Consider the following 25,190-nt stretch of genomic DNA (forward strand, 5'->3'; position numbering starts at 1 on the left):
TTCCAACTTAAGTAAAAATTACCCAGTAGAATCAAGGAGTCTGAGCCCTCATGGCAGAATGTCAGTTTAAGCCAGTAAATGATTTTGCTTCTTCACATATGTGCTGCTACTGAAATAGATCGTGCCTCCAAGCACTGGGAACACAATGACAGATCCCAAAGATAGCAGCCTGAATTGTATCCAGGACGGAGAAGTTCTTGGAAATGCACCATATAATAGCTTGACAATTGCCTTGCCTTAGGAGGCCTTAATCAGAGAGCGAGTGTACAAATTTCTGTTTGAGAATAAAAGGTTCGGGTTTGCAGACCCAGATCTCTAACAGATTTTGTAATACACACAGTCTGAGTCCTCCAGGAGCCTGAAGACTGGAAAACAACACCAATATCTAATACATCTTAATCTATTTTGTTTTATGTTCACCAATACACAACTATGCTTTGTTAAACATTTATAGAAAACCCTAATTTTTGTCTTACAACAACTGACCCTAAGACACAAAGGGCTCTACTCAGCGCTTACCTGTTGACCATTGGAAGGATAAAGCTGGGGTCAGAGAACAATTGAACCAACAAATTAATGCAGAATTTAAACAGGTAGGAAATTAATACGTAGCCCTGTTTCATGCCTTGCTTTGAAGAAACTATGCATTGTACATTGAATCCTCAGATAAGTACTTTCATGTAGAAGCTGGATTTTATTCTCTGAATAATATTATTCCCTGAATAAAGAATGCCCTACTTTCTCCATAAGCTATCCCTTGGAATTGAAAGAGTGATTTGAAATTGATGAAAGCAACATAAAGGGTACTTCAAGGTACAGTTCTCAGCTAGATGTTCTAAAATTAGGCACTACTCAACTGTAAAATAACTAATCCTAAATCTAACCTACTTTTCCATGTCTTCCAACAGAGATCCCTTGTGTAAAGCTTACAGGTTATACTAAGCATGCTGATAGGTCCATCGCTTCACAGGTTTGCCTTAACTCTTTTTTTTATATAGTGAAATAATCACCAGGAGTCTTTAGAGATTAAGCAGTGCATGTAAAGAGCACTGTGAAAACCAAGCCCAACCAATCAATGTTATTTTTTATCATCTCCAGGAGAATCCCCTAAATTCAAATGGAAATATTGCAAGACAGCAATTACTTTTATATAACTAATCCCTCACCAACTAAGAAACCTTATTAAAATTATAGTACAAACAAAGCCATCAGATCAGATAACATTACATAAAGCACTTGGTGCCTTGAAGACCCAGAGCAATTTTCAGTGACACTGACACACTGTTAAGTGATTTGAATGCTAAAGCATATTGTATTTTTTTAAAAATCACACCACTCTAGAAAGCAGAAAGCCAGGCATTTTACATATTTCAATACCCTATTTATAAAATTGTACATGACCTTTATTTGAATATCCTAGTTGTAATTGCATCAGTAGAAAATTGTATCCAAACTGATAAGTTCATGCTGGAAAGAGTGTTTTATATTTTGCTGGTTTTTGTCCAAAGGTCTCTGTACAAAATTATTCTTAAAATAGTACATAATAGAGAGATGTTTGGAAGTCTTTTTGAACCTCGTGTCCTTCACATGTATTAGATTTTCCAGCGAGGAATTAAGGGAGTATATCCAACACATCTGTTGAAAATCAGTTTGAGGAAATCACATTTGGATATGTGTCTCTGAACGCTACATTAAGAGATGAAGGAACAAATGCATGGCATTATTTATATAAAATATATAACTCTAAATCTTCTCTTAAAGTAAAGGTAAAGGTTCCCCTTGCACATATGTGCTAGTCGTTTCCAACTCTAGGGAGCGGTGCTCATCTCTGTTTCAAAGCCAAAGAGCCAGCACTGTCCGAAGACGTCTCCACGGTCATGTGGCCAGCATAATTAAACAACAAAGGCGCACGAAATGCCGATACCTTTCCATCAAAGGTGGTCCCTATTTTTCTATTTGCATTTTTTACGTGCTTTCGAACTTTTACGTGCTAGGTTGGCAGAAGCTGGGACAAGTAACGGGAGCTCACCCCGTTACACGGCACTAGGAATTCAAACTGCTGAACTGCCGACCTTTCGACTGACAAACTCAGCATCTTAGCCACTGAGCCACAGCATCCCTAATCTTCTCTTAGGTGCTGTAAAAAATAATCTCAGGCCAAATGATCAGTTGACAGTCCAGGCAGCATTAATATTATAGAAACATGATTGTATTTTAATTGCTGAAACTTTTCTATATGATTTAACTCTTCAATTCAGCAAAAGACAATCTTCAAGGGCAGGGTAAGCAGTAACAAGAAAATAAACGTTCTGCTTTTTTGCTGTAAGTTACTGTAGACTGATTTACACTAACAACATGTTAATTCTTCAAAACCAGAGCTTTCCATGAGGGTAAAAGCATGGTGTTTTTCAAGGAAGTCAGTTCACAGATTCTGCTATAAATTACCAAATGTGTAATAACAAGAAATACATGCAAATGAAAACCAGTCCAAAGACATCTCCAAATACAAAAAAAACCCACACCTATTTGATTAAATTAGCTGCCATTCATATACAACTTGTGTACATAATTCTTCAACAATCCTTAATTAATTAAAGCAACCCACCTCCTTATTTCCATTTGGTACACTAAAAAAGAAAAAGGAATGCAAGATATATAGCTCTCTCAAGAGACCTTTAAAAAAGACGCCCACACCATTACACCATGACTGGAAAAGGCTGCTTAGCTTTCAAGTCAACAATACTTTCCTCCTTATTTCTGGTTCCGCTTTGGAGGAAAAATGGAATTTAACAGGTTTAACGACTTCATGAATTGCAAGATGGCCATATGGCAGCTGGCACAAACTCTCAATTAGCAAAATCAAAGCATGGTTAACCATTTGTTTTAAATATTTCAATCATCATATCCGCTCCTGTAACTTCCCACATTTGTAAAATTAGAGGAAAAATACTGGTTGTGTTAATCAAGAGGAATTCTCATCAATTAGACCTAAGATAAATAGCTTGAAATGTGCTATGCAAATTAAATCTGTAATAATGAATTGTGACTAGAAAACTAGGTCTTCTAGTCCAACCCCCTGCCTAGACAGGAAACCCTACACCACTTCAGACAAATGGTTATCCAATATCTTCTTAAAAACTTCCAGTGTTGGAGCATTCACAACTTCTGGAGGCAAGTTGTTCTACTGATTGTTCTGTCAGGAAATTTCTCCTTAGTTCTGGGTTGCTTCTCTCCTTGATTAGTTTCCACCCATTGCTTCTTGTCCTGCTCTCAGGTGCTTTGGAAAATAGCTTGACTCCAGGGGTGAAATGCGCCTGGTTCGGACCGGATCGCCTGATCCGGTAGCGATGGCAGCGGGTGGTTCGGAGAACCGGTAGCAAAAATCCCTGCACCCCCACCCCCCGCCTATGCCCAACTGAGCTGCGCGATCATCAGAGATTTTTTTTTTTACTTTTAAAAGCATTTTTTATTTGGCCGAAAAAATGATTTTAAAAGTTTAAAAAAAAAAAAAAAGCCTCTGATGACTGCACAGCTCAGCTGGGATTGCCAGAACTCTTTAGAAGCATTTTTTCTACAGCCTCTTCGGCCGAAGAGATTGTAGAAAAAATGCTTTTAAAAGAAAAAAAATAAAAATAAAAAGTTGGTCACACCCACCCAGTCACATTACCCCCCCACCACCAAGCCACGCCCACAGAACCGGTAGTAACAAATTTTACATTTCACCCCGCTTGACTTCCTCTTCTTTGTGGCAGCCCGAGATATTGGAACAGTGCTATCATGTCACCCCTGATCGTTCTTTTCATTAAACTCTGTGGCTCAGACTGCTAATGCAGTGTTATTAACAGCAGCTGCCTGCAATTACTGCAGGTTCTAATCCCACCAGGCCCAAGGTTGACTCAGCCTTCCATCCTTTATAAGATAGGTAAAATGAGGACCCAGATTGTTGGGGGCAATAAGTTGACTTTGTATATAAATATACAAATAGGATGAAGACTATTGCTAACATAGTGTAAGCCGCCCTGAGTCTTCGGAGAAGGGCAGGATATAAATGCAAATTAAAAAAAAAACTAATGGGAAACATACCCATTCTTCATATGTTTTAGCTTCCAGTCCCCTAATCATCTTTGTTGCTGTTCACTGCACTGTTTCTAGAGTTTCAACTTCTTTTTTACATTGTGACAATCAAAACTGAATGCAATATTCCAAGTATGGCCTTACCCTTGGTAAGTATTAATAAAGTGGTATTAACACTTCACATGATCTTGATTCTATCCCACTGTTTATGCAGCCCAGAACTGTGTTGGCCTTTTTGGCAGCTGCTGCACACTGCTGGCTCATATTTAAATGGTTGTCCACTAGGACTCCAAGATCCCTCTCACAAATACTACTATTGAGCGAGGTACCACATATACTGTACCTGTGCATTTTGTTTTCCTTGCCTAAATGTAGAACCTTACTTTTTTCACCACTGAATTTCATTTTGCTAGATAGTACCCAGTGTTCAAATCTGTCAAGATCCTTCTGTATCTTAAGCCTATTTTCCGGATTGTTAGCTATTCCTGCCAGCTTGGTGTCGTCTGCAAATTTGATGAGTTCCCCGACTATCCCCTCGTCCAAATTATTGATGAAGTTGTTGAAAAATACTGGGCCTAAAACAGAGCCTTAGGGTACCCCACTGAAAACTTCCATCCATGTAGATGCAGTTCCATTGAGGGCTACACGTTGAGTGCGGTTGGTCAGCCAAAAGTGCCCTAAACGCCTGTAAGGGCACCAGCGCTATATAAAATGATATTCATAAATGACTGAACAATGAAGCAGTTGATTTGACAAACCCTGAAATTTTCAGGAATAGGAATTCCAACAGCTTCAAAAAGTCTATGCTGTATTGAAGAGAAAGTCAGATATGAGGATCCTTATGAGTGTAATAAATGGAAGACTGGAGGGAAAAAAAACCTATTTAATATTTGAATCAAAAGTGATTAACTAGAGAAGTACTTAAAATATGGGAAATCTGTGTATTGTCTCTGAAAACCTTTTATTATATAATAGTTCAACTGTATATTTGTAAATGTTTAATATGACATCATGGATTAATTAGAAGTAAAAAAATATGCATTTATGTAACAGAGCAATTAACACTAACATTTCTAAAAGGCAGCACTATTTGTTCTTTTCATTTTAATTAAAAAAATGAAATGCTGTCAGGAAGAAGAGTGGCATTACCTTTAAAAAGGCTTGTATGGATTTAAAGGCTGGGTAAAGATTCAATTGACAGAAGGACAGCATCAAGAAGTTCTTCATAAAATCGGAGTAAGGTGGGGTTAACTTTCCTGACTTTCAGCTTTATAACTAGGCAAATATTTTGGCTTTGCTTCTCTCTGCAAGCCAGGTAACCATCCCAAACCTATGATATGATGATGTAAATCTTTGATATCATGGCAGGGGCTGGGATCCACTTTTAGTTATGATTCTGCAATGTTCTCAGATTTTTCCACATTTGGAAGATATTGGGATAGAGAAATATTATTTCGATCCTTTTTGGCAAACTAAATTTACAATCTGGTTAATTCCACTTTGAATACACTGGATATTTTAAAAACATCTTCATGAGCTAACAGGAGTACTAATAGCTAAATAGATATTTTTTAAAAATTAATAAATTGGGGGATTGCAAGGAATGCTACTTTTCTGTAATGGATAAACTGCCATCCAATTTGGGTTTATGATATGTCTATTCTCTGCTTATAATAAAACTGATTTGATCAACATAATAGAAAGACAGTTCAACATTTTTCTGTGAGATTAAATTTTGAGGATTTCTTTGAAGTCTGAAGTTTTCTTAATATATTGTTAATTTTCTTTTTTCTCTTTTTAAACAAAATTTTTAAAAACAAAATGGTGAGAAAGCTGAAATAAACAATGGCTGTATAACTAGATAACATATAGGACTGTCAGTAACATGGAAAGCTTATAGCGGTAAATGCAGGCTGCAATTTTCAAATGTGTTTCTTATGTATTGGATTATTTGTATTTTCCATTGGAGTTTGACATAATCTGCCTTCAAGCTGTAAAAGGGAGTTTTGGCCATTTATAAGCTTGCTCTATAACTCAGGAATTGTGTCACCACTCTACAAAGTTTGCTAATCTGTCCCACTGCAAAAGAAATTATTTTGTATAAATCACCAAACACCTACAAAACATATGCACAGACAACAAGAGTGCATTTATGTGCATGTTTATGTGTAAGATTGGGATGTCAAAAACATTTTTTATTTTCTTTTTATGAATAAAAAGTGCTGCTTAATATTTTAAAGATAATTTGGGGAAGTGGTGAACTCAAAAACTGACAAGACTGAAGTAGAAAATTGAATGTTCACTCATTTGCCTCACCATCCTTTAGGACAGGAGTCTCCAACCTTGGTCCCTTTAAGACTTGTGGATTTCAACTCCCAGAGTTCCTCAGCCAGCTTTGCTGGCTGAGGGACTCCGGGAGTTGAAGTCCACAAGTCTTAAAGGGACCAAGGTTGGAGACCCCTGCTTTAGGAGATGGATTTTTGTTTTACCTCAGTAGAAAAATTTTCCAGTTATACCAAGTCCATGTGCTGTTTGTCCTTACCTTGGTTTGTTCCACCTAATTATGGAGTTAGCCATAATATGCTTTATGTTTAACTATCCTGCCTTTAATGTCATAGGATAGCATTATGGCTAATCTATTTCTATTTCTCAAAGGTGCTTTTTCAGGAGGCAACTGGACTTTTTTTCTTTGAAGACACGTCTTCTGCTCTGACAGGATAGTGGGGAATGGAAGGATTTATATTCCCTGCAGACAGCTGGTCATTTGCATCCTTTTAGAGGGTCTTTGAAGCACTTGAAGGTTTATCTGTGTCCTGAGGGTCACCTGAGTAGTGCTCCTGTAGTCTGCAATTTCCCCCCCCCTCTGGAAATCATTCGTACTTCCACACTATTCAAAGGGTGTTCATCCCAAATTGTATCCACTATCCTGTCAGAGCTGAAGAAGCTTCTTGGATGAAAATGTCATCAAAGAAAGAACAAGGAAGTCCAACTGCCCCCTGAAAAAGCACCTTTGGGACAACCATGACCTGGTGATAATTTCACTCAGTTTCACTCCATAAACTTTTCTGACTATTAAAATGTCATCAGCTCCAGTCCATTCTTTGAAGAACCACACAATTAAATTATTTACATTGTACAAAATCGTTAATTTATTCCTATTGCCTGCTTCCTGCTTTATAATAGTAAACCTAACTTTATTCAAGATCTTTAGGCAAAGATCCTTTGTTAAAACATTTTTTGAATTTCAAGAATTAACACCTAGCAGACCACACATCTAGATTTCAAATGAACCTCCTGACATATTAAAAACACACAAGTGTTTGTGGGGTCATACTATTCAGTTCAGCTCCCACTGCCCTTGTGCCCACTGGTCACTGTAGGAGAGGACCAAACTGAGCCCAACAGTGGGGTCAAATGCATCATCAGTTGGGAGTCTCTACATCCTCAAAAAAGTCCTAAGTCCAGCTTCCCTTGATGTCTGTTGACTTTCATCTGGCACCAACTTGCCTTGACCATTGATAGACCAGATTCTTGAATGCAGGTTGCATGGAATAAACTCACAGTGTTTTCTGAACTCTATCCTGGATCTGGTTTCTTTTGCCTGACAGTCACATGTCTCCAGATTTACAATCAAAACCCACCTAGAGCAACCCTGAGCATTTATTAATTTAACACAGGCAGGAACTGGACATGGATGTACAGTACATCGACACAGAGAAGTTCTAAGTTATTTCATAATGTTTCCCACCCAAATCCCAACACTATAAACACAAGAAAGGAAGAAAAATCACCCCTTGTTCTTCCTCCAGCATAATTTTCACATCTCTGTTATCTAAATATATGTCTATCTCCTTGACAGAATATTGGGGTTTCAGCACTGAATGACCAGAAATATACAGTAAAATGAGACTTCCCTCACCTTCCACAGCTTACTGTTCATTAAAACATTTCATATGCTTTCTTTCTGGTTTCTATATAGCTACTCATTATGTAGAAGTTGGCTAAGCACATTGTAACATTCCATTTTCTTTGGAAATATAATTCTATCTCAATCTTTTACAAATATGGAAATATTAGTTTGAAATATAAAAATCAGTTTATCAAGCCATACTACATTCCAGACACAGATCTTCACTATTTGGTATGTGATCAAGTGTCAAACAATTACATAAATTCACATCATCTGCATTGTTACTCTATAAGGTTTATAAATATTTTAAAATACCCTTTATCTCAATGAATAGGATAGTGAGAAATACCAATATAAGTTTTTAAATAATTTATATTACGTTTCAATGCAATATAAATATTCTATTAATAATAATAATATAAGATGCATCATTGTTAGTACCTTTTAAAGAAGTTGAGGAATGTGTGATTCTCAGTATACTTATTTGGAAGCAAATTCGCCTGAACTTATTAAGACATGAATAAGAAAGAATTTAACTTCCAACCAGCTACATGCATAAAGGCAGATGATTTGATTCAACTATGCTATGTAAAACAGCAGCATTGTAGTGTATAACTAAGATATAGGTCTTCACTTTTGCAGGATTTACACAAAAGGAAGCAGAGCACCCAGGGCCTCAGATGACTCAACTCAACACACATAATTCAATCAGCAATTAGACTGCATCCCCAGGCATGTCAAGGTCTTATAGTCTTTTAATAATACTCCTACATGTTTTAAGACAATTGCTGAGGATGCACCATTCTCATTAAATCTATATTGTAATCCAGCTGAATCTTATTGAGTGTGTTTCTGTCCCTAATCTTGTAGCACATTTCACTGCTGTTGTGAAAGAAAACTATCTTCATGCTCATTTTTAACAAAAACGAAGAGCAAAGAATCACTAAAAAAAGAACATCACTGGAGAAAAAAATCTAAAATTAAAGGATCATCAACATAACAAAATTTTCACAGTCCTTGAAAGAGAAAATATTTTTATTTTCAGCAAATTAATCACCATCTCGGTTTTCTTTTCTTTTAGCTCAGTTTTACATTTACAGATAGAGGTCATTTCTGTTTATTAATTTAGCTACCCACTTGTTAATTTACTAAAGAGCAGAGTTCCTCTACCCCACAAACAATGAATCTGTGTTTTGTAAAAATCTTCTACAACTAAAACAGCTATTTTTAAAGTAAGGTGCTACTTTGCTTAAGTTTTAAAATACAGAACACAATACAGCTTCCAACAAAGCAAGCAACATCATCAAACATAAGCATGCATTATATACATAGACAAACAGATGCACTTGTGAAGTTTAGATAAAACAGAATGTCTATTTCTTCACTTACATATAAAAAGGAAAAAGAATCTGCTCCCTCCAAGCCCAGTTATTTCAAGCTGTTGTCTGCTAAGAGCTGAGCATCGCTTGCAATCTCCGTTTCACGAAATACTCCCTAAATGATTGCTCTTCCAATCTGCACTGAAAAACTCCTGGCGTCACCACCCTCTTCTCCACACTGCACTTCCACAGAACCCCACACTTTACAATATTACATAATAATAAGATTCCTCTGCCACTATACTTTGGGGGGAAAAAATGCATCCAGGGAAATCCGACATCAGTAGGAAATAGGACAGAAATCAAGCATTTTTCCAGAAGCATTTTGCTGCAAAAGTCTTATGGCTATTTATAAGAAAGAGAATGGCTGTAATAAACTATTATTATTATTTTTTAAGAAAGAGAATTTTTTTAAAATAATAATAATGGAAGATATGCATTTTCCCCCTGGCTTTCATTCACATGATTGTTACAGCAATCATTATTTTGTAATTCCCCACCCATCTCCATTTCCCTGCTTCCTCCCTCTCTCTCTCTCCCTCTCTCTCTCTCTTTCTCTCTCTCTCTCTCTCACACACACACACACACACACACCCTGCTGAAGATGGGTCATACCAAATTGCTCTAATGGGCACTTTCCAAGAAAAGGGCAATCATTTGTGGAAATTGTAGGGTTATCAATCACACAGCTTTAGTTGGACGTTCATCCAAGTGGAACCACTTCTCCACTCTTAGATGTCCCTAGATGTCCTACTGAAAGTATTTACATTATCCAAGACAAAAGATTGTAACATGAACCATAATACATTGTGAACAATCCTACCAAGCTTCTATGTGCACCCATGCACATGCACACACATGATCATGTGTCTTCTGAGGAAGAGAATTAAATGTAGAGTTTTGTCTATCTTTTTCCTACTATTTCTTACAATTTATCAATTGAATCATCACTATTCAACTGATGCCCAATAACAATAATCATTCTAGGAATATCAATACTAATTACAGCATCATACTCACTACATATATTCTTATCAACACAAACAGGCACACCCACATTAAATACCCCAATACACCCAACACATTCACAAGAACACTTACTAATAACACTCCACACCATTCCACTAATACTAGTCTCACTAAAACCAGAGTTAATCTATTAAGGTGTGCGTAATTTAAATAAAATATCAAACTGTGACCTTGATAATAGGAACAACCCCTCACACACCGAGGGAGAAACAAGACCTGCTAACTCTTTAATCTGGAGCTAACCACCAACCCCAATGTAACCACCAGCCCCAACAATCAATGTAAAGGAAGATATCTGAAGCCACCTTACAATTTATATCCATATTACCATTTTGTTTTAAGGTATAGCCATTCATCTGAACTTGCTATTAATTCTAGGCTTATGGAACAAAGCACAAAAGGTCTTGAAATCCTTGAGATAGAAAGTCTGTTTGCTTCCATCTTCACATGATTTATTGATTAGCATGTTGCAGCTGTTTAAAAAAAAGCAGAGGCAACAGAACACACGCAATGCTACAATCTCCATCTTAATTTAAGCAAGGAAACTGGGACCATGATGAAGAACAGATTGTGACCTCCTTTTTAGACAGTAAGAAAGATTCCAACAGATTATTTAAAGTGAAGATGGAGAGCTATGCATTGGGATGTCACAAAGGTGTTGAACTTGAACGCTGATCCTAAAAGAAACACAGAGGCTATTTTAAATCCATGAAAAGGGATCCAAGGTTGATCACAGATATTTTCAGGTGACATACATGCAGTTGCATGAGGCCAGTAGCAAAGTCAGTAGTGGAGCTTCAAAATGTCCCCATGTGAAGACTGTTGAGTACAGTTAGTTCTCGACTTACTGAGCCGTACATTTATGTTGCTAAATTAATTCGCTAAGTTTCCCCCTTTTTTATTATCTTTCTTGCCACCGTTGTTAAGGGAGTCACTGCAGTCATTCAGTTAGGGACACGGTTTTAAGTGAATCTGTCTTCTCCATTGACTTTTCTTGTCAGAAGGTCGCAAAAGGTGATCACATGACTCCAAGACACTGCAAACATCATAAACATGAGTCAGTTGTGAATCATCTGAATTCTGATCATGTGAACATGGCGATGCTACAACAGTCGCAAGTATGAAAAATGGTCACGAGTCACTTTTTCCAGTGCCATTGTAACTTTGAACAGTCAGAGTTGTAAGTCGAGGACAACCTGTATTGTATCGATTACTTTCCCAATGCAAAGAAACTAGTGATGTCTACTAGACAGCAATTAGCCCCCCACTTCAGTTTGTATCAAAATGGCATTTTAGGGCACTGCACTGCAGAAAAGACGTAACAGGTGAAGGAATGGAAGTTGATAGAAACTCTTTGCTTGAAATGAAAACAGGCGGGCCCCTGAACTTTACTGAGCATGCTCTTCATCCACTGAAAATTTGCTGCAGTCAAGCAGATCTATAAGCCACCTATAGAACTACTGAGAAGGAACATTTTGACCAGCAGGAGCAGAGTTTAAGCAGAAGCAAAGACGTCTAAAACGCAAAGCAGGATTACAGAATTGATGTGACAGCCATAGTATATCTCATTAGGCATCCTTTATTTTTATTTTCATGTAATGCATTCATTTCTACTGCTCTTTCTGGGTTGTTTCCCCAAAGTAAGCAATCTCTGCATCATTTTTTTTTTAACTTAAAAAGCACAAAAAAGTATACTTTATGCTTATAACCCTTGGGGATATAAATGCAACTATCTTTTCCTCAAATGAGTTTTTTATATCTATACTCTGAACTAGAAAAAGAAAACAGCCATTCCTCTCCCTCCACATAGATACATAGAGAGAGTCCTTGTTTCAAAATGACTTTGACTTCATTAAAAAGACAAGCACAGAAGAAGAAAAATAGCAAAAAAAAATAAAAATGTAGGCATTTCCATCATCTTTCAATTGAATTAACTCCCCTGCAACTCGAATTGGTACCCAACCTCATTTGCTCTCATATCTATCTGGACCGTACCAAAATGGCAAGGACAAACTGGCCATTGTTACAACAGGCCATTACAAACTATTTTAAAATGTGGATTTGCTTTGTCATGCAAGAAGAATGATCTTGGCATGAGCAGAAGATCATTGTGACTACTTTGCCATAGCTTAAAATTCATGCAAATATTTTGTCATGGTTTCCATGATAGAAAATAGGATTCAAAATCTATGAATATTACAAAAAATGTAAAATAAAGATGGCTTATTTTTAAAATGTAGCTAAATCCTTTTCCCTGATTTATCTGACTGGTGGAATACTTTTTGACTCATATTTCTTTTTATCCGATTGCAAATAAACCTTGAAAAAAATGTTAAATTGATGCTTATTGATGCCATCGGGTAGAATCCAAGGAAGAATTGATTCTGCTTCATTAATTTTGTCAGTTCTCCTCTCCCGTCTTCCCTTGAGCTTACACTTGTTTCTGTAGTTTCCTTCTGATTATAGTTGACATACATAGTAACTGGGGGATGGGGAGGCATTTTAATGTATTAAGTTGCATCACATACATTAAAATTTTTGATACATTTCGTAAGTAGCAGCTTCTTTTAGATTTTCTTTTTAAGATGTAGCTTCTGCTCCACATCTTTTCCCCTACCAAGCCTACAGCCACTCTTGGCTGCCAAAAGAAACTCCACACTGTTTTCCCCAGACAGGCAGGGATGATGATGATGATGATGATGATTTTATTTCAAATCTGTCGAGCCCAGCTCCGGCTCGACACATGATGCTGCAGGGATACGGATCATGGGAGCAGCCCCTAATCAAAGATCCAAAGGGATGACATATCAAGGACTTGTTTGAGGGTTGCAGGGATCTGCGTTTGGCAAGCATGGGAAAGGAATCAGCACACTGGTGGCCGGGATAGAGGGAGATGAGGGCTGAGCGTTAGGAAGAGCTGTTTTAGTTCCGGGATTTAGCAGATGATGTGGCAGCTGAGACTGTCAGACGAGGAGGGAGAGAGCAGCCGGGCGTCCAATCAACGGAGCAGTTCAGCCATGGACGGGACATGAGCAGTGTGGGATGTTTAAAAGGGGCTGAGAGGCAGAAGCTCTCAGCGCTGACTTTATACAGAGAGACCTCGACTTTACTGAGACCCGGTTTGTAGCAGACCCAATAAATGAAGTCACTATCGGAAAGAAAACCAAGTTGGCTTGTTTCTTCTCACGGCGTCTGACACAACTGTGGCAGAGCTAGCTGAGAAAATCCTTCAGAAGTACTAGTACATGCATGAAAAACCAGTTCTTAAGATAAGTGGAGTCAATTAAATCAAGTTGATTTATAGACATATAAGGCCTGAGTTTGTTATCTTATTAGAACAATCCTATAGGCAGATTTGTAATGGGAAATGTTTCTCTTTGTTGGAATCTGCATCCACAAACTGCCCCCTCCCCTTGATTTGTGAGAGAAGTTTTCCTTCCCGATTTATTGTTTTACTGGTTTTCTCCTCTCTTTTTTCATTTCTGAAGGAAAACAGCTGCGAGAAGTAACCTGAGCACTGTTATACATTAGGCTGTTGGTTTGAGCTCCGAGCTTGGAAATTTAGTTGCAAACGTTTCATCGCCATCAGAGAAGACATCGTCAGTGCATTTTCAACTGTTATACATCGGTAATGTGAGATCTTTTACTTATAAATATGTATGGTTATGTCATCTGTTGCTTAGGCATTAGTCTGCCATCTTTCTGAGATGCATAAAGACAAGTGCATCTCTTAGTTGGTGGGGAAAGTATCTGTCTCAATATGCTTTGGAGGCAATCCCACCAGCACTCGCTGTCTTATAAATGCTGCAGTAAGGCTTACTTGCTTTGGGTCCTTCATTTGATTCCACACATGGAATTCTAATGATTGCCTTTTTGGCTAGTGTATGTATGTGAATTGCTTCCTGGTGATGATTTATGGCAGACACGATATACCTGAAGGAACGTGGATAGCATTGTGGTGGAGATCCATGGTCATACAATGAATACTGGCTATGGCACAGTCTTTCCAGATAAAGGAGAAATTGTGAGATCACCCACTTTACTTCAGACAGCTGTTCCTTGTAAGTAGACTGCAGAAACAGAGGTTTTTGCAGTTGGCTTCTGAGTTGAGCAGCTTGGAGAAGGGATTCAATCAAGTATATTGAACAGATTGGGATATCATGTAAAGGTGATGTATCTAAATTCTGATTCTTTAAATTTACCACTTATGTATTTTGTTACTATATTTTCTTTGGTGTATTTACCCTGGAATTTGATCCAGTATTTTACTTTTATTTCTATGGTCATAACATTAATCAATTAATAAACTATTACCATTATTAACAGGTTCACAGCCGTAATACAGGTTATATAGACACAAAGCGCTATAAAAGTGTTTCTCTTAAACACTTTTGGATATAATTAATTTACTATTAATTTACAGCTAAAAAAGATTTTCTGAGTGGCAGGATAAAAGAATTCCACCTGTTGAGTCAATATTCTTTCTGGATTACAAAGGAAAATATGTGGTTTTAAATCTATCTATCTATCTATCTATCTATCTATCTATCTATCTATCTATCTATCTATCTATCTATCTATTTATTTATCAAATGTATATGCTGCACATCTCATAGTACAGGAAATTCTGAGCAAGATTTAAAAACTTTCAGCGAAAAACTTAATAAAGAGTAGATGTAAGAAAGTTTAAAATGGATAAAGGGAACAGTTATTTTGAAAGATTGCTTTATGGTGAAAGTGTTTTTGAATAAGTTGAAATTAAAGTAGACAAACTGGACATTCATGGCAATATTTTTGTTTACTATTAAGAGGTAAACATATAAGTGTACTTATAACTGCTATATAAGTATAAATATATGAATATAGGAAGCACTTTTCTTTCTTTTTTCTCTTTTTCTCTTCTCTTTTCTCTTGAGTTTCCCTTTTCTTGCAATTTTAGCTTTCTCTTTTATTTTTTTCATCTTTATATTTGTTTGCATTAGTTTTTATTTTCCTACATAAATATGAATTGCTTCATTATGTTAGCTTTTATTAAATTTTAGACCCTTAGTTTACTTGTGGGGCTCAGAACATACAATGCAGTTTGAAACATGAAGAATCTTAAAGCAATAATTTCCCATAGCACATTTCAGGATACTTAACGATTAAAAAAGCATATATTTTGATAGAGTTCAAAACCTCAGAATTCCTTGACAATAAATAAGTGCCAATATAGCAGCAATGTATGGCTAATACTGAATTGTTCTTACAGAAGTAAATTTCGACTCTGCTTGTCTTGAAAGAAGAAACAGTGGATCAAGGCAGTTCTGTAACAATTAGAATTTACTCTCTGCTTCAGAACATGTTCTTTATCTAGTAACAATCTCTTCCTGATCCCCTTCACACTTAATGTGGTATAGTGCAATAGTGTTCCACTTCCTATAGTAGAAACCTTAATCATTTTAAAAAATATACTGCATTCCCAAGTGTTTAATTAATCTCCTTTTAGGGAATTCCTTTGTTGTTGCTGCTGCTGCCATTGCTGTTGTTCCGTCAGTTTTAAGCATAATGGAGAAGAAAAAAGCAGAACCTGACCTGCAACAAGGACTCTTTCTTCACTGATGGTAATGATACTTTCACAGCATTGATGTATGCAAAAGTAGTAACTGAATCTGAGCTTTAAAAAGAAATCAATTTCTCCAGTACAATTAACACACAGACAACACAGTATTAACAGTAACTTAAAAAGAAGATGTAAATATGCAAGGAATATCATCTCCGTCAGTCAGCAAAAGCAAAATTGTGATTTTAGAGTATTTGCATTAAGCAGTGTGTTATTAATTAGAACATACAAGCCCCAGACTTCAGTAGCTATCATCTATATTCATTTCTACTATTTATTAGTTTTTTATTCCACCTTTATTATTTTTATAAATATGTCAAAGCAGCAAACATACACAATGCTCCTTCCTCTTCCTATTTTCCTTACAACTACAACCCTATGACTGGGCTGAGACTGGAGAGAATGGCCCAAAGTCCACCAGCTGGCTTTCCTGTCTAAGGCAGGACTAGAACTCACAGTCTCTTAGTTTCTAAATCAGCACCTTAACTATTGCATCAAACTTGTATTACTTATACAATATTGATTCAAGAAATTAATTAGACTTATATCCTCCTTTTTTTTTGTACAAGAGCTTAAAACAGCATATATAATGCCCCTTCCTTCATAACAACAGCTCTGTGAGGTAGACTGGACTGAGAAAGAATGGCCCAAATTCATCGAATGAGCTTTCATGGCTGAAGATGGAATAGTACTCTAGTACATCTTACATTGACCTTGAACAAGTCAAAGAGATACATAAGAGCCATGGTGGCACAGTGATTAGAATGCAGTATTGCAGGTTAATTCTGCCAACTGCCAGCAGTTCAATTCTGACCGGCTCAAGGTTGACTCAGCTTTCCATCCTTCTGAGGTGGGTAAAATGAGCACCCAGATTGTTGGGGGCAATATGCTAACTCTGCAGACTGCTTAGAGAGGAATGTAAAGCACCGCGAAACAGAACGTAAGTCTAAATGCTATTGCTATATATGTAGCTGTATCCATGGATATGCATATAGATTGTGAGTTTGCATGTACAAAATTAGTGCTAACCCATCCACAAAAGCAGTCCGCATGTCTCTTCCATGTCTCTCTGTTTTTTGCATTAACTTTTAAGCAGCGCTCTTACCCTGAATGGTAAATCAAGTCTCTCCTTCTCTGGCATCTGGTCCAACATGCCATCTGTGTTGCTCCTTTTTAGACTTCCATTAACATCAGGCACATGATTGAAATCTATATTTTTTTTAAAAAGAGAAAAGCTAAATATCAGAAGAAGAAATATGTATTTTCTTTCGTTTAGATATAATTGTTTCATTAAAGTGACAGGAAACATAGACTCCTGAAGATCTGTTTGGCTTTTCAAGCTAAAATAATCCCGTGTAAAATAATACAAATATTTGGGCTGCTACTTCAAAGCTTGCCTTTCTCAGCATCAACTGTCTACAGTGTGGTACAGTGTGTGCTAGCTGAAAAAAACATCCAGGACAAATGTCTGCATACATATAAAATCATTTTCTTGGATGAACACATTGTCCTAAAACTTACTGTGGTTCTTAAACTTATTAATGGCCCAAAAGAAGAGATCCTTGTCTTCCTTCTTTGTATTACTATTTCATATAGCAGCAATTAGGATAAAATGTAAATGAAAACAATATTTTGCCAATATAGGTAGTCCTCGACTGATGACTGTGAGGGAACCTATTACAGTCGTAGGTCACGATGGTCATAAAGTAGGTCATCAAACAGCATGTTATGAAGCAAATCATCAAGGCTGTAAAGTGAATCCATGGTTGTTAAATGAATGCCATAAGCAAGCCCATGGTTCGCTATGGGGCATTTTTGCAGAAAATTGAAAACTAATCTAGGTTTTCAATAAAAAAAAAGGAAATTAGTCATTTGACTGTAAACGCAAACTGGTTGCCAAAATAGTCATTTGACTATGGAGGGGCGGACTGACCACTGGAACTTCAGAACTGAGTTGTGACTACCTTGTCTGTCATAACTTTGAATGGTCACTAAGCAACTGGTTAAATCAACGACTACCTGTATTTAGAAGTATGGGTTAGGGCTACCAGATTGGGGCTGCAATGGACGTGTTCGCTGCAGTAAGTTTAGGCAAAACAGATGCAATAAAGTCTTGGAAAGTCAGAAATGCCAGGCAACTCCAGAAAAACTGAAATAATTGGCATTTTGTCTGCATTCATGTCCATATGCACCATAGTTTTGAGCTGCCAATTTCATTACATGAATGTCACTATGTTGTATTGTGTTGACAAGCCATATATGATTCACTATCATTCAAAGAAAAGATAAACTTCAAAAAGAACAAAATGTTTCCCTCACCATTAATTATTCAATAAAATACTGAGCACACTATGAACAGATGGGATCACAAGCAAAGCAGCAGAGAGAAAGCCCATGAAAACATCAGAAAACACAATCCTCTAAACCTCCATAGCAGAACAAACCTTGCAATGAACATGGATGGCACTGTAATAATCATCTGGACATATTTAAAGTTGAAGAAAGCAGATTGTGTGCATGCTTCGGAGGCTTTGGTATCAAATTTGGGAATCAAGAAAACAAATGAGAAACGAAGAAAATGCATCCCTGTTTTAAGGACAAAACAGATCCCTCCGTGTTATAAAGAGAAGAGGCAGATGCAACTTTTCATGATGCTTTAGTCCATTTAATTAACAAGGCTTTAATTGCATGCTAATCCACACTGCTCTTACCAACTCCCTCTTTTCTCTGTAAATGAGGAGCAAACTGCAGTGAGGCATAAGGAGGAACTGAGGGATGCGCTTTTAAGTACCAGCCTGCTAAATAACTTCTCATCATTTACAGCTCTGTTCTGAATATTGCCCCTTTGAATTAGTGCCCTACTACACAGCAGCAAAAATATGTTAATAAACATCAAGAATAGATGGCAAGCTGCCCTCTCTGTAAAGAGGATGGGGCCTTGCCTTTTAGTTTATTGACACTAATAGAGGGGAGTAGGATGGAGCACTAAAAATAAAAGCAGATGGCATAGCAAAATTAGGTATGCCCTACCATTGTAGAAACTGGGAAAGTACATAGTCAATTATTTCTATTTTAGATCATGCTGGTGAGAGAATCAGAGTCTACATCGCTTGAACAGAGAGAATGAAATGGAGAAATATACTAACCAAACAAGAATGGAAGATCTGCTGTGCATTGCAGAACCAATTATTCTATGGGATAGAGCTGAAATGCGAATAGTTAAAAGCAACAAATTGTCTTCAAAGAAGGATCGTTTTAGTGCTCAACACTGCAAAAAGAATTAAGTTCTGCACATTGCTCCATTTAAAACTCTGTTACCCATAATAACCAGACTCTGCTTGTCCCCGGTGGCAAGATCCTCAGCAATGTTTGATCATAAACAATTTCCATTTCGTTCTAACACCAAATACCCCCACATAAGCCGTCCTTCAACATACTTCTGATTCTCTGTGTTATCACTTTGCTGAAATGAACTCTTAAGTCAATCATTTCTCATTGCTACTAGCTATCCTGCAATTAGCTATTTCCTCTCCAGAACCTTATATTAGTGCAATTGTACATCAAGGAAAAAAATGCTTTTACAAAGCGCTGTCATGCGCAAAGAAACATTATTGTACGTAAATTCTGATTCACACATAATGATTCTTGGCGGAGTTCTGACTTAGACTTTGCCTATTCATCTACACCATCAGTGAAGCAGGATGGAATTGAAGAAAAAGCCAGTTCAACTTAGAATCAGATATACTGGCAATTTGGCTATGTTGAGTTTTCCCTTCTTGAAGGCTCTATAAACTCAAATTCGCAATGCAGTCCAGATTTTGAATGGAATATCATGGATGGAAGGTAGAGAATGGGAATAGCCCTCAACTTCTACCTCAAACTCGATGTGGTTCTTGGTGAAATTTAAACTAGAAATATATCATTGGTTTTTTAGGCTACAGACCATACCTGGCTTTCAGGTTGCATGCTGAAAGCTGTTCTCTAAAGCTGTAGGAAAGGTCTCCCAAACCTTACAGTTTTGCCTGTAAGAGGTGCAAATTTCAGAAAGCAAATAGATTTGGGGGTTGTGTGTCTAGTACCTTGAAATAAAGTACTCCTTTTCCTTCTCTTTTCTATTCTCCTCCTCTTCCTGAGACCAGTGGTAGCTAAAGGAAGGTGTAAGTTACTGAAAGTTGTAGTCTAGCAACATATATTGTTATTTAATGTCATAATGGCAGATATAAACCACTCTCAATGTTATTGCTTAAGACATTATACTGGAGCTTATTCTCAAATTGATGTTCAGGAGACTTATATCAATAATCCAGTATATTTGCAAAAGGAAAGGAAATTCAAAATGTTCCTACTGATTCCAAAAAGTCATATCCCTGAAATTAGCAATAAGGAGCATTTTCCAAAACATTATTTTGGGTTTAATGTGTTCTTGCAACATATATTTTAGAGCAAGAAACTTCTTTGGGATACCTGTAAGGATTCATAAATAATGAAATAATTCTCAAAATCAAGATGGTGTAAAGACAATTGACTTCAAGGAATATTAGAACAATCTATGTAAGAGAGACAGATCGTCCCACAGAAGGGATTTTACCACAGAAAGATCCACTATGGATCGTCTATATCGGAGGTCTTCAAACTTGGCAGCTTTAAGACTTGTGGACTTTAAGTCCCAGAATTCTCCAGCCAGCATGGCTGGTTGGAGAATTCTGGTAGCTGAAGTCCACAAGTCTTAAAGTTGCCAAGTTTGAAGACCTCTGATCTATATAATAAAATGAGAAAAAATGACAGAAAGCAACTGAAGACAACAAAGTGTGCATAACACATTTTGGTTCCAGAATTAAACTTTCAAAAAGTCACAATATATGGACACATTCACACAACATTCCTACCTATTAATGCTCCCCCACATCACCACCCTCAATCAATCCCTGTCCAATATCCAAGCCATTTTGAAGTGGCCCACTGTTGTTTTTTGTTTAATTTTTTTATATGCTTAAAACACACATTAGTTCAATGAGGGTTAGAGCCAGAATGCAATTGATGTGAAGTAAGACTGAGCTTCTTCCACTTGATTAGGATTTCATTTCATCCAATGCATTCTTCAGGCAGTGAAAATAATGCATGGAAGGGCCACTGTGTCTGCTAGCTCTAGACGAGAAGGGAAATACAGTAGAACCTCTGGTCATGAGCATAATTCGTTCCATAATTTTGGTCGCAAACTAATTTGGTCATGACCCGAACCTAATTTTGGAAATTTGGTGCTTGCAAAAAAAAAATGGTGCAGAAGGGGAAATTGGCCGCGGGGAAAAAAATTGTGGAAATTTTTTGGTCGGAACCCAATTTGGTCATGGTCAGAAGCATTTGTGAGTTCGTGACCAGAGGTTCTACTGTATAGTCATTTAATTATCTTGACCTATGGGAGATAAATTGAAAACCAAAGCTCTTTAGAGCAGAGATTACGTTAAAAAAAACAACACTTATATACAAGACCATGAAGCCCAGGGCAAAAATTCAATTAAAGTATTGGAAGAGTGGAAGAAAGAAGTATTAGAGTTAAACTGCAGTGGGAAGAAGGAATAAAGCATGAAGAACAACAGAGCCTTTGAGAGAAGGCAGTCAACTACATGGACATTTTTTCCTAGTATGTCATTAAGATCCTTGTTTAGCTATGCCCTGAAGAGTGATGGAGGCCCTCAAGCTTAGTCCAGCAACTCAGTGAGCCTGACATGATTGGACCAGATAATTTATGGCATAATGGTTAAGATAAATTCAGCCCAGTTTCTGGGTTGAAAGAAAAAGAAGGAAACAGCATTGCATGGGATAATGTTTCTACAAAGTATGGGCAAAATAAGCCATTAAACCTGGGATGCTAAATTTAAAATACTTTTATAGCTTATTCTATTGAAAAGAAGACAGACGCTGGAGCCTTTTATTTAATGGTTCAGAAATAAGACTCAAGAAAATGAAAAATTATATTTTCATCCTCAAAAATGGAAATAGCTAACTGGTGAGCAAACTGAATCCACCATCCTGAATGTAAAACTCTCCAGTTTACTTTAAATATATATCTATAGTCAACTTTATTTCTCACATTCATGAATTTCCCAAAGACCTGATAAAGAGGAGAGTCCACAAAATTTGGGAAAAATATGTTCTATTGAAGACTTATCCTTCCTAAAGTTGCTGTGCATGTCCCAAATGTTGTGGATGGTCCCCTTAGGGGCCGGGATAGCTCAGGCAGTAGAGAAGCCTGTTATTAGAACACAGAGACTGCAATTACTGCAGGTTCGAGCCCGGCCCAAGGTTGACTCAGCCTTCCACCCTTTATAAGGTAGGTAAAATGAGGACCCAGATTGTTGGGGGGGCAATAAGTTGACTTTGTAAAAAAAAATATATATATATATATACAAATAGAATGAAACTATTGCCTTATACATTGTAAGCCGCCCTGAGTCTTCGGAGAAGGGCGGGGTATAAATGTAAACAAAAAAACAAAAACAAAACCCTGCTTCAGTTAGAATTGTACCAAACAGTTCACACAACTAGTCCCTTCTTTTCTCCTCATTCGTTTTTACAACTTTTCCTTTGGTACAGAAAAATCATGTTCTTTCAATTGTGGGGCACAAATGTATTCTACAAGTCACTCCATAAACAAACTGCATCCATATTTTAACATAACTCCAGTCAGATCTTTTACACCTGTACCCTTTAGCATTTTTCAGCATGCTCATGACTTTCCTGACCTTTCTATCCAATTTAATTAATTTATTCTTCAATACAGATAGGCCTTAACATACGACCACAATTGAGCCTAGAATTTCTATCGCCGAGTAAAACATTTGTTAAGTCAATTTTGACCCATTTTACCACTTTTCTTGCCATACAAGTAGTTAAATGAATCACTGCAGTTATTAAGTTAGTGATATGGTTGTTCAGTGAATCTGGCTTCTACACCAAGTTTTGTTGATCACAAAAAATGATAGCATGACCCTGGGACAGTCATAAATATGAATCAGCTGCCAAGCTTCCAAATTTTGATCACGTGACCATCAGGGTGTTGTAACAGTCAGAAGTGTGAAAAACGGTTATAAATGACTTTTTTCAGTGGTGGTGTAACTCTGAACGGTCATTAAATGATGTAACTAAATGTTGTAAGTCAAGGACTACCTGTATGAGTTCATATATTTTTGTATCCATATGTTATTCTAGTTTCATTCGTTTCTTTCATAATTTCTTCCACGTCTTTTAGTGTTTTAAATTTCTTTCCTTTTTTTCATGTCTTTCCCCCCCCCAAGATCCACTCAAGACAGTACCAAGAAATGGTTTCTCCCTTCTATGAATTCTTACTCCTTCATGCATCCTTCACTAATTATCTCTATCACAAACAAATACATGTGTTAAGAGTTATAATAATTCCTTTGGCATGTGAATAGAGAAATAACCTTATGTTTAACCATATATTTATTACAAACAAATCTTTTTTCATAAACTTTTTGTAATTTACTGCATGACTGGGGGGAAAAAGTTGGAAACAAAAAGGAAATATCTCCTCTTTCCTACAACATAAACTGAATTCTCAGAGATCTGATGGGAAAAATTGCCTTAACAGCCTTTTGAGCTTCTTTAAAACATCTGGTAGTCATAGTTAGAAAACATCAAGGGTAAACATATCTTTGTTCTGACCAAGAAATGGGAAATCTTGCATTTTCGTCCACTAAGGATGTAGTCTTAGAAAATGGGAATAGGATATCAGGATACTATTGATCAAAATTAATATTTTCAAAGTTAGATTGTAATAATTAGGCCAATAGATCACTTCAAATTAACCAGGGCAGCAACTGAGGAAGAATATGAGCAGGAAAAACAGAAACTCATTTGGGGTTTGTTTCTATCATTTGCAGAAGCATTTGCTATATGCTAAATTAATCTAATAAATGTCACTTTTAACAAATGTACATTCCCAATCATTGTTCTGGGTACACGTCTACCTCAGCTTTTCTTTGAATCAGATACCCATAAGATTTTTATTATAACACTATATGTGGAGATAAATAAAAGGTATAAAATGTATTCTAGATGATCAGCATCGCTAGTTATACAGCAGGTACACTTAACATGGTAAATATGCCAGGTAATACTTGCCTATTGCATCAAACTAATAAACTGAGTATAAATCCTAAATAATGAACTATAATTTATTAGCTCCATAATTTTCACTTTATGGCAGGAGCTTTTATACTCCAATTTCATTTAAATAGAACAGTCTTATGAGATAAATGCTACTTATTGTATGCTACGTTTTGCAATCAAGTTTTTATTTTAAACATGACCTAATAAAGCTGCTTTATAATTATCAATCCAAAAACCTCACTCTAGCAATTTTTCACATTTAGCACTACAAAAGAATAATTACATTTTAGTATTGGAATGGAGCTTAGAGGCAACGATTCTAACTAACACCGCTCAGTGTAAGAAGCTGCAATGATGACACCCGTCAGAAAGCCATCTGTTTAATATTTCCAGAGAAAGACAGTCTGCTTCCTCCTGATGAAACTGCTGATTTTTTGTGTGTGTGTAAAATGCCTAGCATCCCTTCTATTAAATCTTCTCTTCTATAAATGAAGCATAGCTTTAACCTTGCTTCAAGGACTAGTTTGCAAAATATTCTGGATATACTGCAGAATAGGACACAGCACTGTACTAACTGACCACAAAAGAGTAGAACAGAACAATATATATTTAGCAGACTTTTGCCTAAACAGGTGAAGAACTTAAATGTTGCTATCAGCACAATTGGGTCCTGCATAGTTACTCCTACATGGAGTAACTATGTTCAAGGCAGTGCAAATATTTCAGAAGTCCTCCTTCATTGTGTGAGGAGAGAAGAAAAACCAGGTTAAGCCCATATTTTCCAGCACAAGAGCTCTTCGCATATTCAAGTCACTGCCTGAACATAGCTAATAACCTTTTGCGATTTGGATGCTATACTTCCATCCAAGAAGTTAGAGTTACACTACTTGCTCTACTATTATATGGGAAACAAAATGGTTTCTAGAAAGCATTTTCAGGTTTCAGCTGAAAAAATATCAAAATGACACACTGTACTTAATTTAGTCTGCAAAACGCTTCAGCAGTGTCAGGATTATGAATCACTTGTCCCCAAAAAGGCAAATTTCAATTAACTTAACCAAGGTAAGCT

At 36.8% G+C, this 25,190-nt stretch overlaps 1 protein-coding gene across 7 annotated transcripts in view; it reads right to left on the bottom strand.

The window, feature by feature from the left end:
* Nucleotides 1–25,190, bottom strand: part of TIAM2 (TIAM Rac1 associated GEF 2) — a 238,716-nt gene that overhangs the window by 24,610 nt on the left and 188,916 nt on the right. For all 7 annotated transcript variants that reach the window (XM_058168960.1, XM_058168985.1, XM_058168944.1 and 4 more), the window contains one exon: nucleotides 17,100–17,203. In XM_058168960.1, the coding sequence (XP_058024943.1) occupies nucleotides 17,100–17,203 (104 nt within the window). The remainder of the gene's footprint in view (nucleotides 1–17,099; nucleotides 17,204–25,190) is intronic.

This window comes from Ahaetulla prasina, chromosome 1, assembly GCF_028640845.1.
Source record: "Ahaetulla prasina isolate Xishuangbanna chromosome 1, ASM2864084v1, whole genome shotgun sequence".
In the NCBI taxonomy this organism is placed as follows: Eukaryota; Metazoa; Chordata; class Lepidosauria; order Squamata; family Colubridae; genus Ahaetulla; species Ahaetulla prasina.